Source organism: Scyliorhinus torazame, chromosome 31 (genome assembly GCF_047496885.1).
Source record: "Scyliorhinus torazame isolate Kashiwa2021f chromosome 31, sScyTor2.1, whole genome shotgun sequence".
Classification (NCBI taxonomy): Eukaryota; Metazoa; Chordata; class Chondrichthyes; order Carcharhiniformes; family Scyliorhinidae; genus Scyliorhinus; species Scyliorhinus torazame.
In genome coordinates, this window is record NC_092737.1 from 6,682,000 (window position 1) to 6,697,740 (window position 15,741).

Genomic DNA, 15,741 nt, shown 5'->3' on the forward strand with positions numbered 1-15,741 from the left:
GCACTCCCTCAGTACTGACCCTCTGACAGTGCGGCACTCCCTCAGCACTGACCCTCTGACAGTGCAGCACTCCCTCAGTACTGACCCTCTGACAGTGCGGCACTCCCTCAGTACTGACGCTCTGACAGTGCAGCACTCCCTCAGTACTGACGCTCTGACAGTGCGGCACTCCCTCAGTTCTGACCCTCTGACAGTGCGGCACTCCCTCAGTACTGACCCTCTGACAGTGCAGCACTCCCTCAGTACTGACCCTCTGACAGTGCGGCACTCCCTCAGTACTGACCCTCTGACAGTGCGGCACTCCCTCAGCACTGACCTCTGACAGTGCGGCGCTCCCTCAGCACTGACCCTCTGACAGTGCGGCACTCCCTCAGTACTGACCCTCTGACAGTGCGGCACTCCCCCAGTACTGACCCTCTGACAGTGTGGCACTCCCTCAGTACTGACCCTCTGGACGGTGCAGCACTCCCTCAGCACTGACCCTCTGACAGTGCGCACTACCTCAGTACTGACCCTCTGACAGTGCAGCACTCCCTCAGTACTGACCCTCTGACAGTGCGGCACTCCCTCAGCACTGACCCTCTGACAGTGCGGCACTCCCTCAGCACTGACCCTCTGACAGTGCGGCACTCCCTCAGCACTGACCCTCTAACTGTGCAGCACTCCCTCAGTACTGACCCTCTGACAGTGCAGCACTCCCTCAGTACTGACCCTCTGACAGTGCGGCACTCCCTTAGTTCTGACCCTCTGACAGTGCGGCACTCCCTCAGTACAGACCCTCTGACAGTGCGGCACTCCCTCAGTACTGACCCTCTGACAGTGCGGCACTCCCTCAGCACTGACCCTCTGACAGTGCAGCACTCCCTCAGTACTGACCCTCTGACAGTGCGGCACTCCCTCAGTACTGACGCTCTGACAGTGCAGCACTCCCTCAGTACTGACGCTCTGACAGTGCGGCACTCCCTCAGTTCTGACCCTCTGACAGTGCGGCACTCCCTCAGTACTGACCCTCTGACAGTGCAGCACTCCCTCAGTACTGACCCTCTGACAGTGCGGCACTCCCTCAGTACTGACCCTCTGACAGTGCGGCACTCCCTCAGTACTGACCCTCTGACAGTGCGGCGCTCCCTCAGTACTGACCCTCTGACAGTGCGGCACTCCCTCAGTACTGACCCTCTGACAGTGCGGCGCTCCCTCAGTACTGACCCTCTAACAGTGCAGCACTCCCTCAGTACTGACCCTCTGACAGTGCGGCGCTCCCTCAGTACTGACTCTCTGACAGTGCGGCGCTCCCTCAATACTGACCCTCTGACAGTGCGGCGCTCCCTCAGTACTGACCCTCTGACAGTGCGGCACTCCCTCAGTACTGACCCTCTGACAGTGCGGCACCACCTCAGTACTGACCCTCTGACAGTGCGGCGCTCCCTCAGTACTGACCCTCTGACAGTGCAGCACTCCCTCAGTACTGACCCTCTGACAGTGCGGCACTCCCTCAGTACTGACGCTCTGACAGTGCGGCACTCCCTCAGTACTGACCCTCTGACAGTGCAGCACTCCCTCAGTACCGACCCTCTGACAGTGCGGCACTCCCTCAGTACTGACCCTCTGACAGTGCAGCACTCCCTCAGTACTGACGCTCTGACAGTGCGGCACTCCCTCAGTTCTGACCCTCAGGCAGTGCTGCACTCCCTCAGTACTGACCCTCTGACAGAGCGACACTCCCTCAGTACTGACCCTCTGACAGTGCGGCACTCCCTCAGTACTGACCCTCTGACAGTGCAGCACTCCCTCAGTACCGACCCTCTGACAGTGCGGCACTCCCTCAGTACTGACCCTCTGACAGTGCAGCACTCCCTCAGCACTGACCCTCTGACGGTGCAGCACTCCCTCAGCACTGACCCTCTGACAGTGCGGCACTACCTCAGTACTGACCCTCTGACAGTGCAGCACTCCCTCAGTACTGACCCTCTGACAGTGCGGCACTCCCACAGTCCTGACCCTCTGACAGTGCGGCACTCCCTCAGTACTGACCCTCTGACAGTGCGGCACTCCCTCAGTACTGACCCTCTGACAGTGCGGCACTCCCACAGTCCTGACCCTCTGACAGTGCGGCGCTCCCTCAGTACTGACCCTCTGACAGTGCGGCACTCCCACAGTCCTGACCCTCTGACAGTGCGGCGCTCCCACAGTCCTGACCCTCTGACAGTGCGGCGCTCCCTCAGTACTGACCCTCTGACAGTGCGGCACTCCCTCAGTACTGACCCTCTGACAGTGCGGCGCTCCCTCAGTACTGACCCTCTGACAGTGCGGCGCTCCCTCAGTACTGACCCTCTGACAGTGCGGCACTCCCTCAGCACTGACCCTCTGACAGTGCGGCGCTCCCTCAGCACTGACCCTCTGACAGTGTCACACTCCCTCAGTACTGACCCTCTGACAGTGCGGCACTCCCTCAGTACTGACCCTCTGACAGTGCGGCACTCCCTCAGTACTGACCCTCTGACAGTGCGGCACTCCCTCAGTACTGACCCTCTGACAGTGCGGCACTCCCTCAGTACTGACCCTCTGACAGTGCGGCACTCCCTCAGTACTGACCCTCTGACAGTGCGGCACTCTCTCAGTACTGACCCTCTGACAGTGCGGCCCTCCCTCAGTACTGACCCTCTGACAGTGCGGCAATCCCTCAGTACTGACCCTCAGACAATGCGGCACTCCCTCAGTGCTGACCCTCTGACAGTGTGGCACTCCCTCAATACTGACCCTCTGACAGTGCGGCACTCCCTCAGTACTGACCCTCTGACAGTGCGGCACTCCCTCAGTACTGACCCTCTGACAGTGCGGCACTCCCTCAGTACTGACCCTCTGTCAGTGCGACACTCACTCAGTACTGAACCTCTGACAGTGCGGCACTCCCTCAGTACTGACCCTCTGACAGTGCGGCACTCCCTCAGTACTGACCCTCTGACAGTGCAGCACTCCCTCAGTACTGACCCTCTGACAGTGCGGCACTCCCTTAGTTCTGACCCTCTGACAGTGCGGCACTCCCTCAGTACTGACCCTCTGACAGTGCGGCACTCCCTCAGTACTGACCCTCTGACAGTGCGGCACTCCCTCAGTACTGACCCTCTGACAGTGCGGCACTCCCTCAGTTCTGACCCTCTGACAGTGCGGTACTCCCTCAGTTCTGACCCTCTGACAGTGCGGCACTCCCTCAGTACTGACCCTCTGACAGTGCAGCACTCCCTCAGTACTGACCCTCTGACAGTGCGGCACTCCCTCAGTACTGACCCTCTGACAGTGCGGCACTCCCTCAGTACTGACCCTCTGACAGTGCGGCACTCCCTCAGTACTGACCCTCTGACAATGCGGCACTCCCTCAGTACTGACCCTCTGACAGTGCGGCACTCCCTCAGTACTGACCCTCTGACAGTGCGGCACTACCTCAGTACTGACCCTCTGACAGTGCAGCACTCCCTCAGTACTGACCCTCTGACAGTGCGGCACTCCCTCAGCACTGACCCTCTGACAGTGCGGCACTCCCTCAGCACTGACCCTCTGACAGTGCCCCACTCCCTCAGCACTGACCCTCTAACTGTGCAGCACTCCCTCAGTACTGACCCTCTGACAGTGCAGCACTCCCTCAGTACTGACCCTCTGACAGTGCGGCACTCCCTCAGTTCTGACCCTCTGACAGTGCGGCACTCCCTCAGTACAGACCCTCTGACAGTGCGGCACTCCCTCAGTACTGACCCTCTGACAGTGCGGCACTCCCTCAGCACTGACCCTCTGACAGTGCAGCACTCCCTCAGTACTGACCCTCTGACAGTGCGGCACTCCCTCAGTACTGACGCTCTGACAGTGCAGCACTCCCTCAGTACTGACGCTCTGACAGTGCGGCACTCCCTCAGTTCTGACCCTCTGACAGTGCGGCACTCCCTCAGTACTGACCCTCTGACAGTGCAGCACTCCCTCAGTACTGACCCTCTGACAGTGCGGCACTCCCTCAGTACTGACCCTCTGACAGTGCGGCACTCCCTCAGCACTGACCCTCTGACAGTGCGGCGCTCCCTCAGCACTGACCCTCTGACAGTGCGGCACTCCCTCAGTACTGACCCTCTGACAGTGCGGCACTCCCCCAGTACTGACCCTCTGACAGTGTGGCACTCCCTCAGTACTGACCCTCTGACGGTGCAGCACTCCCTCAGCACTGACCCTCTGACAGTGCGGCACTACCTCAGTACTGACCCTCTGACAGTGCAGCACTCCCTCAGTACTGACCCTCTGACAGTGCGGCACTCCCTCAGCACTGACCCTCTGACAGTGCGGCACTCCCCTCAGCACTGACCCTCTGACAGTGCGGCACTCCCTCAGCACTGACCCTCTAACTGTGCAGCACTCCCTCAGTACTGACCCTCTGACAGTGCAGCACTCCCTCAGTACTGACCCTCTGACAGTGCGGCACTCCCTTAGTTCTGACCCTCTGACAGTGCGGCACTCCCTCAGTACAGACCCTCTGACAGTGCGGCACTCCCTCAGTACTGACCCTCTGACAGTGCGGCACTCCCTCAGCACTGACCCTCTGACAGTGCAGCACTCCCTCAGTACTGACCCTCTGACAGTGCGGCACTCCCTCAGTACTGACGCTCTGACAGTGCAGCACTCCCTCAGTACTGACGCTCTGACAGTGCGGCACTCCCTCAGTTCTGACCCTCTGACAGTGCGGCACTCCCTCAGTACTGACCCTCTGACAGTGCAGCACTCCCTCAGTACTGACCCTCTGACAGTGCGGCACTCCCTCAGTACTGACCCTCTGACAGTGCGGCACTCCCTCAGTACTGACCCTCTGACAGTGCGGCGCTCCCTCAGTACTGACCCTCTGACAGTGCGGCACTCCCTCAGTACTGACCCTCTGACAGTGCGGCGCTCCCTCAGTACTGACCCTCTAACAGTGCAGCACTCCCTCAGTACTGACTCTCTGACAGTGCGGCGCTCCCTCAGTACTGACTCTCTGACAGTGCGGCGCTCCCTCAATACTGACCCTCTGACAGTGCGGCGCTCCCTCAGTACTGACCCTCTGACAGTGCGGCACTCCCTCAGTACTGACCCTCTGACAGTGCGGCACCACCTCAGTACTGACCCTCTGACAGTGCGGCGCTCCCTCAGTACTGACCCTCTGACAGTGCAGCACTCCCTCAGTACTGACCCTCTGACAGTGCGGCACTCCCTCAGTACTGACGCTCTGACAGTGCGGCACTCCCTCAGTACTGACCCTCTGACAGTGCAGCACTCCCTCAGTACCGACCCTCTGACAGTGCGGCACTCCCTCAGTACTGACCCTCTGACAGTGCAGCACTCCCTCAGTACTGACGCTCTGACAGTGCGGCACTCCCTCAGTTCTGACCCTCAGGCAGTGCTGCACTCCCTCAGTACTGACCCTCTGACAGAGCGACACTCCCTCAGTACTGACCCTCTGACAGTGCGGCACTCCCTCAGTACTGACCCTCTGACAGTGCAGCACTCCCTCAGTACCGACCCTCTGACAGTGCGGCACTCCCTCAGTACTGACCCTCTGACAGTGCAGCACTCCCTCAGCACTGACCCTCTGACGGTGCAGCACTCCCTCAGCACTGACCCTCTGACAGTGCGGCACTACCTCAGTACTGACCCTCTGACAGTGCAGCACTCCCTCAGTACTGACCCTCTGACAGTGCGGCACTCCCACAGTCCTGACCCTCTGACAGTGCGGCACTCCCTCAGTACTGACCCTCTGACAGTGCGGCACTCCCTCAGTACTGACCCTCTGACAGTGCGGCACTCCCACAGTCCTGACCCTCTGACAGTGCGGCGCTCCCTCAGTACTGACCCTCTGACAGTGCGGCACTCCCACAGTCCTGACCCTCTGACAGTGCGGCGCTCCCACAGTCCTGACCCTCTGACAGTGCGGCGCTCCCTCAGTACTGACCCTCTGACAGTGCGGCACTCCCTCAGTACTGACCCTCTGACAGTGCGGCGCTCCCTCAGTACTGACCCTCTGACAGTGCGGCGCTCCCTCAGTACTGACCCTCTGACAGTGCGGCACTCCCTCAGCACTGACCCTCTGACAGTGCGGCGCTCCCTCAGCACTGACCCTCTGACAGTGTCACACTCCCTCAGTACTGACCCTCTGACAGTGCGGCACTCCCTCAGTACTGACCCTCTGACAGTGCGGCACTCCCTCAGTACTGACCCTCTGACAGTGCGGCACTCCCTCAGTACTGACCCTCTGACAGTGCGGCACTCCCTCAGTACTGACCCTCTGACAGTGCGGCACTCCCTCAGTACTGACCCTCTGACAGTGCGGCACTCTCTCAGTACTGACCCTCTGACAGTGCGGCCCTCCCTCAGTACTGACCCTCTGACAGTGCGGCACTCCCTCAGTACTGACCCTCAGACAATGCGGCACTCCCTCAGTGCTGACCCTCTGACAGTGTGGCACTCCCTCAATACTGACCCTCTGACAGTGCGGCACTCCCTCAGTACTGACCCTCTGACAGTGCGGCACTCCCTCAGTACTGACCCTCTGACAGTGCGGCACTCCCTCAGTACTGACCCTCTGTCAGTGCGACACTCACTCAGTACTGAACCTCTGACAGTGCGGCACTCCCTCAGTACTGACCCTCTGACAGTGCGGCACTCCCTCAGTACTGACCCTCTGACAGTGCAGCACTCCCTCAGTACTGACCCTCTGACAGTGCGGCACTCCCTTAGTTCTGACCCTCTGACAGTGCGGCACTCCCTCAGTACTGACCCTCTGACAGTGCGGCACTCCCTCAGTACTGACCCTCTGACAGTGCGGCACTCCCTCAGTACTGACCCTCTGACAGTGCGGCACTCCCTCAGTTCTGACCCTCTGACAGTGCGGTACTCCCTCAGTTCTGACCCTCTGACAGTGCGGCACTCCCTCAGTACTGACCCTCTGACAGTGCAGCACTCCCTCAGTACTGACCCTCTGACAGTGCGGCACTCCCTCAGTACTGACCCTCTGACAGTGCGGCACTCCCTCAGTACTGACCCTCTGACAGTGCGGCACTCCCTCAGTACTGACCCTCTGACAATGCGGCACTCCCTCAGTACTGACCCTCTGACAGTGCGGCACTCCCTCAGTACTGACGCTCTGACAGTGCGGCACTCCCTCAGTACTGACCCTCTGACAGTGCGGCACTCCCTCAGTACTGACCCTCTGACAGTGCGGCACTCCCTCAGTACTGACCCTCTGACAGTGCGGCACTCCCTCAGTACTGACCCTCTGACAGTGCGGCACTCCCTCAGTACTGACGCTGTGACAGTGCGGCACTCCCTCAGTACTGACCCTCTGACAGTGCGGCACTCCCTCAGTACTGACGCTCTGACAGTGCGGCACTCCCTCAGTACTGACCCTCTGACAGTGCGGCACTCCCTCAGTACTGACCCTCTGACAGTGCGGCACTCCCTCAGTACTGACCCTCTGACAGTGCGGCACTCCCTCAGTACTGACCCTCTGACAGTGCGGCACTCCCTCAGTACTGACCCTCTGACAGTGCGGCACGCCCTCAGTACTAATCCTCGGGTTTCTGCTCCACTTTCCTGCTGTGTGACCGGGGAGTGGTTCTGGATGGGGTGTGTCCCGTTGACTCTGTCCTCTGACTGTTTTCAGCTCCTGGGGTGAGGCCCTGTTCCTGATGCTGCAGACCTTGTCGATCGGCTTCCTCGTTCAATGCTATGCGGGCAGGACGCAGAAAGGTACCGGAAACCGACGCGAACTCACCGTTTAAATACCGTGACTACCGGGGCAGGTCAGAGGCTGGGAATCCTGCGGAGAGTAACTCACCTCCTGACCCCCCAAAGCCTGTCCACCATCCACACGGCACAAGTCAGGAGTGTGATGGAATACTCCCCACTTGCCTGGATGAGCGCAGCTCCAACAACACTCAAGAAGCTCAACACCATCCAGGACAAAGCAGCCCCGCTTGATTGCTCCCCTTCCACAAACATTCACTCCCTCCACCACCGACGCACAGTGGCAGCCGTGTGTCCCATCTACAAGATGCACTGCAGCAACTCACCGAGGTTCCTGAGGCAGCACCTTCCAAACCCACCACCTCTACCATCTAGAAGGGCAGCACGGTAGCATTGTGGATAGCACAATTGCTTCACAGCTCCAGGGTCCCAGGTTCGATTCCCCGCGGGGTCACTGTCTGTGCGGAGTCTGCACGTCCTCCCCGTGTCTGCGTGGGTTTCCTCCGGGTGCTCCGGTTTCCTCCCACAGTCCAAAGATGTGCAGGTTAGGTGGATTGGCCGTGCTAAATTGCCCTTAGTGTCCAAAATTGCCGTTAGTGTTGGGTGGGGTTACTGGGTTATGGGGATAGGGTGGAGGTGTTGACCTTGGGTAGGGTGCTCTTTCCAAGAGCCGGTGCAGACTCGATGGGCCGAATGGCCTCCTTCTGCACTGTACATTCTACGAAGGGCAAAGGCAGCAGATACCTGGGAATCCCACCACCTGGAGGTTCCCCTGGGCAGCACGGTGGCACAGTGGTTAGCACTGTGGCTTCACAGCGCCAGGGTCCCGGGTTCGATTCCCCGCGGGGTCACTGTCTGCGCGGAGTCTGCACGTTCTCCCCGTGTCTGCGTGGGTTTCCTCCGGGTGCTCCGGTTTCCTCCCACAAGTCCCGAAAGACGTGCTGTTAGGTGGATTGGACATTCTGAATTCCCCTTCTGTGCACCCGAACAGCAGCCGGAATGTGGCGACTAGGGGCTTTTCACAGTAACGTCGTGGCAGCGTTAATATCAGCCTACTTGTGACAATGAAGATTATTATAAAGTCACTCACTGCGCCGACTGGGAAATATATCGGCCGTTCCTTCACTGTCGCTGGGGCAAAATCCTGGCACTCCCTCCCTAACAGCACAGTGGGTGTACCTACACCACACGGACTGCCGCAGTTCAGGAAGGCGGCTCACCCACCGCCTTCTGAAGGGGCAATTAGAGGCGGGCATTGAATGCTGGGCCCGGCCAGCGACGCCCACATCCCACAACGTGACCGATCGAGAAAAACCCCTTTGTTTGAGCTTGTCCCGTGAGATTCTCTGACGGGCCCCGTTGCTGAGTGACGTCACGTGGCCATTGCTTCGGGAACCCCTGTTCACCCTAAAGACCAAACCCATGGATTTCGGAATGTTCTGGAATACTAGGCCAGCGGCAATACCACTGGGAGCTGGGATATCAAGGGGGCAGTTCCGGGAACGGGTGGACAAAGTCCGGTGCAGACATCTTCGGGAGGACTGTGTTCAGTTCTGTTGTGGGAACTGTAGGGCGGCACGGCGGGGCAGTGGGTTAGCACTGCGGCCTCACGGCGCCGAGGTCCCGGGTTCGATCCCGGCTCTGGGTCACTGGCAGTGTGGAGTTTGCACATTCTCCCCGTGTCTGCGTGGGTCTCACCCCCACAACCCAAAGATGTGCCGGGCAGGTGGATTGGCCGCGCTAAATTGCCCCTTTTATTGGGGGAAGAAATAAAGGGGTACTTTAAATGCATGGGAAAAACCGTGCAGGGAACTGCGGGCAAGGGGAGCTGTACTGAGGGTGGAAGGTGCGCTGCACAGATTCACCTCAATATTGTGGAGTCCCTGGGACGTGACCTCCCGACAGGGGCTGTGACCCACTCACAGCCGGAGCCAGAGTGACGGCTCACTCGGCCGGACACAACGGTGCGGACTCCTGTTTTAACCATGGGCCATCTTGTGTGTGTGCGTGTGTGTCTCTGCGTGTGTGTGCGTGTGTGTCTCTGCGAGTGTGTGCGTGTGTGTCTCTGCGAGTGTGTGCGTGTGTGTCTCTGCGAGTGTGTGCGTGTGTGTCTCTGCGAGTGTGTGCGTGTGTGTCTCTGCGAGTGTGTGCGTGTGTGTCTCTGCGAGTGTGTGCGTGTGTGTCTCTGCGAGTGTGTGCGTGTGTGTCTCTGCGAGTGTGTGCGTGTGTGTCTCTGCGAGTGTGTGCGTGTGTGTCTCTGCGAGTGTGTGCGTGTGTGTCTCTGCGAGTGTGTGCGTGTGTGTCTCTGCGAGTGTGTGCGTGTGTGTCTCTGCGAGTGTGTGCGTGTGTGTCTCTGCGAGTGTGTGCGTGTGTGTCTCTGCGAGTGTGTGCGTGTGTCTCTGCGAGTGTGTGCGTGTGTCTCTGCGAGTGTGTGCGTGTGTCTCTGCGAGTGTGTGCGTGTGTCTCTGCGAGTGTGTGCGTGTGTCTCTGCGAGTGTGTGCGTGTGCCTCTGCGAGTGTGTGCGTGTGTCTCTGCGAGTGTGTGCGTGTGTCTCTGCGAGTGTGTGCGTGTGTCTCTGCGAGTGTGTGCGTGTGTCTCTGCGAGTGTGTGCGTGTGTCTCTGCGAGTGTGTGCGTGTGCCTCTGCGAGTGTGTGCGTGTGCCTCTGCGAGTGTGTGCGTGTGCCTCTGCGAGTGTGTGCGTGTGCCTCTGCGAGTGTGTGCGTGTGTGCCTGCGAGTGTGTGCGTGTGTGCCTGCGAGTGTGTGCGTGTGTGCCTGCGAGTGTGTGCGTGTGTGCCTGCGAGTGTGTGCCTGCGAGTGTGTGCGTGTGTGCCTGCGAGTGTGTGCGTGTGTGCCTGCGAGTGTGTGCGTGTGTGCCTGCGAGTGTGTGCGTGTGTGCCTGCGAGTGTGTGCGTGTGTGCCTGCGAGTGTGTGCGTGTGTGCCTGCGAGTGTGTGCGTGTGTGCCTGCGAGTGTGTGCGTGTGTGCCTGCGAGTGTGTGCGTGTGTGCCTGCGAGTGTGTGCGTGTGTGTCTGCGTGTGTGTGCGCGTGTGTCTGCGAGTGTGTGCGCGTGTGTGTCTGCGAGTGTGTGCGCGTGTGTGCGCGTGTGTGCCTGCGTGTGTGCGCGTGTGTGCCTGCGAGTGTGCGCGTGTGTGCCTGCGAGTGTGCGCGTGTGCGCCTGCGAGTGTGCGCGTGTGTGCCTGCGAGTGTGCGCGTGTGTGCCTGCGAGTGTGCGCGTGTGTGCCTGCGAGTGTGCGCGTGTGTGCCTGCGAGTGTGCGCGTGTGTGCCTGCGAGTGTGCGCGTGTGTGCCTGCGAGTGTGCGCGTGTGTGCCTGCGAGTGTGCGCGTGTGTGCCTGCGAGTGTGCGCGTGTGTGCCTGCGAGTGTGCGCGTGTGTGCCTGCGTGTGTGCCTGCGAGTGTGCGCGTGTGTGTCTGCGAGTGTGTGCGCGTGTGTGTCTGCGAGTGTGTGCGAGTGTGTGCGCGTGTGTGCCTGCGTGTGTGCGCGTGTGTGCCTGCGAGTGTGCGCGTGTGTGCCTGCGAGTGTGCGCGTGTGTGCCTGCGAGTGTGCGCGTGTGCGCCTGCGAGTGTGCGCGTGTGCGCCTGCGAGTGTGCGCGTGTGCGCCTGCGAGTGTGCGCGTGTGCGCCTGCGAGTGTGCGCCTGCGAGTGTGCGCGTGTGCGCCTGCGAGTGTGCGCGTGTGCGCCTGCGAGTGTGCGCGTGTGCGCCTGCGAGTGTGCGCGTGTGCGCCTGCGAGTGTGCGCGTGTGTGCCTGCGAGTGTGCGCGTGTGTGCCTGCGAGTGTGTGCGTGTGTGCCTGCGAGTGTGTGCGTGTGTGCCTGCGAGTGTGTGCGTGTGTGCCTGCGAGTGTGTGCGTGTGTGCCTGCGAGTGTGTGCGTGTGTGCCTGCGAGTGTGTGCGTGTGTGCCTGCGAGTGTGTGCGTGTGTGCCTGCGAGTGCGCGTGCGTGTGTGTCTGCGAGTGCGCGTGCGTGTCTCTGCGAGTGTGTGTCTGCGTGTGCGTGCGTGCGAGTGTGTGTAGGTGTACACACGCGTGCTGAGTGCCAGGTATTTGGGGCTGGGGTGAGTGCCAGATGTTTGCGGTCGGTGTACATTAATCTCTCTTTCCCCCCTCTCTCTACCTGTCAGGTGTGATACTTCTGCTGGTGTACTTTGCTCTACTCAGTCTCTTGCTGTCGCCTTTGACCCCACTGATGGGCGTGACCTTCCTGCAGGCGCTCAACATGCCAGCGGTCATCGTCAGCCGGGTAAGCAGCAGCCCCCCCCCCACAGTGCGGCACTCCCTCAGTACTGACCCTCTGACAGTGCGGTACTCCCTCAGTACTGACCCTCTGACAGTGCGGCACTCCCTCAGTACTGACCCTCTGACAGTGCGGCACTCCCTCAGTACTGACCCTCTGACAGTGCAGCACTCCCTCAGTACTGACCCTCTGACAGTGCAGCACTCCCTCAGTACTGACCCTCTGACAGTGCGGCACTCCCTCAGTACTGACCCTCTGACAGTGCAGCACTCCCTCAGTACTGACCCTCTGACAGTGCGGCACTCCCTCAGTACTGACCCTCTGACAGTGCAGCACTCCCTCAGTACTGACCCGATGACAGTACGGCAATCCCTGAGTACTGACCCTCTGACAGTGCGGCACTCCCTCAGTACTGACCCTCTGACAGTGCAGCACTCCCTCAGTACTGACCCGCTGACAGTACGGCAATCCCTGAGTACTGACCCTCTGACAGTGCAGCACTCCCTCAGTATTGACCCTCTGACAGTGCAGCACTCCCTCAGTACTGACCCTCTGACAGTGCGGCACTCCCTCAGTACTGACCCTCTGACAGTGCGGCACTCCCTCAGTACTGACCCTCTGACAGTGCGGCACTCCCTCAGTACTGATGTCGGTTGCCATGTTGTCGATGTTCAGATGGTTTGGGGCGAGGAGGGGAGGGGTTATTGAGACTCTCGCTCTCGTGTCAATATTTCTCCCTCTTCAGCTGATCCAGATCCTGACGAACTATCGGAACGGACACACGGGGCAGCTCTCTGCCATCACCGTCTTCCTCCTGTTTGCTGGCTCGCTCGCCAGAATCTTCACCTCTGTACAGGTCAGTCTGGTGTTTTTCCCCCCCCCCCGTCCCGCCTCCCCCCGGCCCGCCCCCCCCGGCCCCCCCCTGTCCCCGGCCCCCCCCTGTCCCCGGGCCCCCCCCTGTCCCCGGGCCCCCCCCTGTCCCCGGGCCCCCCCCTGTCCCCGGGCCCCCCCCTGTCCCCGGGCCCCCCCCTGTCCCCGGGCCCCCCCCTGTCCCCGGGCCCCCCCCCTGTCCCCGGGCCCCCCCCTGTCCCCGGGCCCCCCCCTGTCCCCGGGCCCCCCCCTGTCCCCGGGCCCCCCCCTGTCCCCGGGCCCCCCCCTGTCCCCGGGCCCCCCCCTGTCCCCGGGCCCCCCCCTGTCCCCGGGCCCCCCCCTGTCCCCGGGCCCCCCCCTGTCCCCGGGCCCCCCCCTGTCCCCGGGCCCCCCCCTGTCCCCGGGCCCCCCCCTGTCCCCGGGCCCCCCCCTGTCCCCGGGGCCCCCCCCCTGTCCCCGGGGCCCCCCCCTGTCCCCGGGGCCCCCCCCTGTCCCCGGGGCCCCCCCCTGTCCCCGGGCCCCCCCCTGTCCCCGGGCCCCCCCCTGTCCCCGGGCCCCCCCCTGTCCCCGGGCCCCCCCCTGTCCCCGGGCCCCCCCCCTGTCCCCGGGCCCCCCCCTGTCCCCGGGCCCCCCCCCTGTCCCCGGGCCCCCCCCCTGTCCCCGGGCCCCCCCCTGTCCCCGGGCCCCCCCCCCCGGGCCCCCCCCCTGCCCCCGGGCCCCCCCCCCCTGCCCCCGGGCCCCCCCCGGGCCCCCCCCCCTGCCCCCGGGCCCCCCCCCCCTGCCCCCGGGCCCCCCCCCCCTGCCCCCGGGCCCCCCCCCTGCCCCCGGGCCCCCCCCCTGCCCCCGGGCCCCCCCCCTGCCCCCGGGCCCCCCCCCCTGCCCCCGGGGCCCCCCCCCCTGCCCCCGGGGCCCCCCCCCCTGCCCCCGGGGCCCCCCCCTGCCCCCGGGGCGCCCCCCCCCCCCCCCCGGGCCCCTGCCCCCGGGCCCCCCCCGGGCCCCCCCCCCCGGGCCCCCGGGCCCCTCCCCCCCCCGGCCCCCCCCGGCCCCCGGGGCCCCCCCCCCCACCCCCGGGCCCCCCCCCCGCCCCCGGGCCCGCCCCCGGGCCCCCGCCCCCGGGCCCCCCCCCCGCCCCCGGGCCGCCCCCCCCGGCCCCCCCTCCCCCCCCCTGCCCCCGGCGCTGCCCCCGGCGCACCCCCCGGCCCCCCTCCTGCCCCCGGCCCTCCACCCCCGTGACCCCCCTGGCACGTGCCCCCCTCCCCCACAGCCCCCCCTCGCCCGTGCCCCAACCCCCCATGCCTGAGAGTAACGTTCTCCATTCCTTGCCTTTCCCTCCTCAGGAGACGGGCGATCAGCTGATGATCCTCACCTATGTTGTCGCCTCCTCCTTCAACGGAGTCATTGCCTCGCAGCTGCTCTATTACTGGAGGGTCTCCGAGCGCAAAGATCTCAAATTGGATTAATCCAGGTCACCGCAGCAAAACAGCCGACAGAAAACAGCTCGATATCACACCTACCTCACTACTGCCCCAACCCCCCCCCCCCCCCCCCCACCACACACACTGACTCTCACTGGGGTACGGGTCCCACACACACTGACTCTCACTGGGGAACGGGTCCCACACACACTGACTCTCACTGGGGTACGGGTCCCACACACACTGACTCTCACTGGGGTACGGGTCCCCCACACACTGACTCTCACTGGGGTACGGGTCCCACACACACTGACTCTCACTGGGGTACGGGTCCCACACACACTGACTCTCACTGGGGTACGGGTCCCACACACACTGACTCTCACTGGGGTACGGGTCCCACACACACTGACTCTCACTGGGGTACGGGTCCCACACACACTGACTCTCACTGGGGTAGGGGTCCCACACACACTGACTCTCACTGGGGTACGGGTCCCACACACACTGACTCTCACTGGGGTACGCGTCCAAACTGGGCACCTCGTTTTGATGGCAGAGAGTGTTGGATTTCGAAGCGATTGTTGATCTTGCTGGGTTACTACGCTGGTGAAGCTGGTGATTACCTGGAGGAAAAGCTCTGGGGAGTTTGTGTTGTGACGCGGGGAGTTTTTTCGGAACACCGGTGGTGCAGACCCGAGCAGAGGTGTCACCCAATCCCTGACCTGCCCGAGTCGCCTGCCCTTCAGAGCTCGGAGTTGATGATGCTGTGGTGAGGCCGTGATGCCTCGTGCAGTCCAATATCCTGCCGGATGATTGTAAGCACAGCATTGCTAAAACCAGAGCCGTGAATAAACCACAGATTTGATGCCGAGGGGGGGGGGGGGGGGGGGGGAGCGAGTCGGGGAATGGTGTGAGGAAGCGAGAGAGGGGAGGGGGGATCGGACACATTCCTAATCTGGGACCACGAGGCGCGGTGACCGGCTCATCGATTCCTGGGTCCAAATCACCTGTGTGAAAAAAGGAAAATAGTATCGTTCTGGCGAACGCGAGTGTCTCGAGACTAATTGTGATTAAATCTGATTGTGCAACCCACCTCCACTTTCTGCCGCTCGCGTTTTTCTCACCCCCCCCCCCCCCCCCACACTCCTGACCCATTCTCGTCCCCGTCCCCGTCCCCCCCAACCCCGGGTGATGGGCGTTACAGATTCCGGGCGACGTTTTGAATAGCGGGATCTTGCTGTGCGCCGCCGAGTCGCCCTGTTCGCTGCAGAATAGCGACTGCCCTTTGCGAGCGACCGTTTGGCTGGAGAGGCCACAGGTGCTATAGAAATGCGGCGCCTTTCTGTTCGAAATATAGAAATCGGGGGACAGGAGAAGGCCCTTCGAGCCTGCTCTGCCTTTCACTGTGATCACAGCTGTGACCAGTGCCGTACTCCCGCCTTCTCCCTCT

At 62.6% G+C, this 15,741-nt stretch overlaps 1 protein-coding gene across 1 annotated transcript in view; it reads left to right on the forward strand.

Moving 5' to 3' along the window:
• The window catches only part of LOC140404552 (mannose-P-dolichol utilization defect 1 protein-like), a gene marked incomplete at its 5' end in the record, with an annotated part of 19,405 nt that extends 4,022 nt beyond the window's left edge, over nt 1–15,383 (forward strand). The window contains 4 exons of the mRNA XM_072493155.1: nt 7,670–7,755; nt 11,891–12,009; nt 12,749–12,859; nt 14,211–15,383. Of these exons, the coding sequence (XP_072349256.1) occupies nt 7,670–7,755; nt 11,891–12,009; nt 12,749–12,859; nt 14,211–14,333 (439 nt within the window). The remainder of the gene's footprint in view (nt 1–7,669; nt 7,756–11,890; nt 12,010–12,748; nt 12,860–14,210) is intronic.
• Nucleotides 15,384–15,741: the final 358 nt, after the last annotated feature.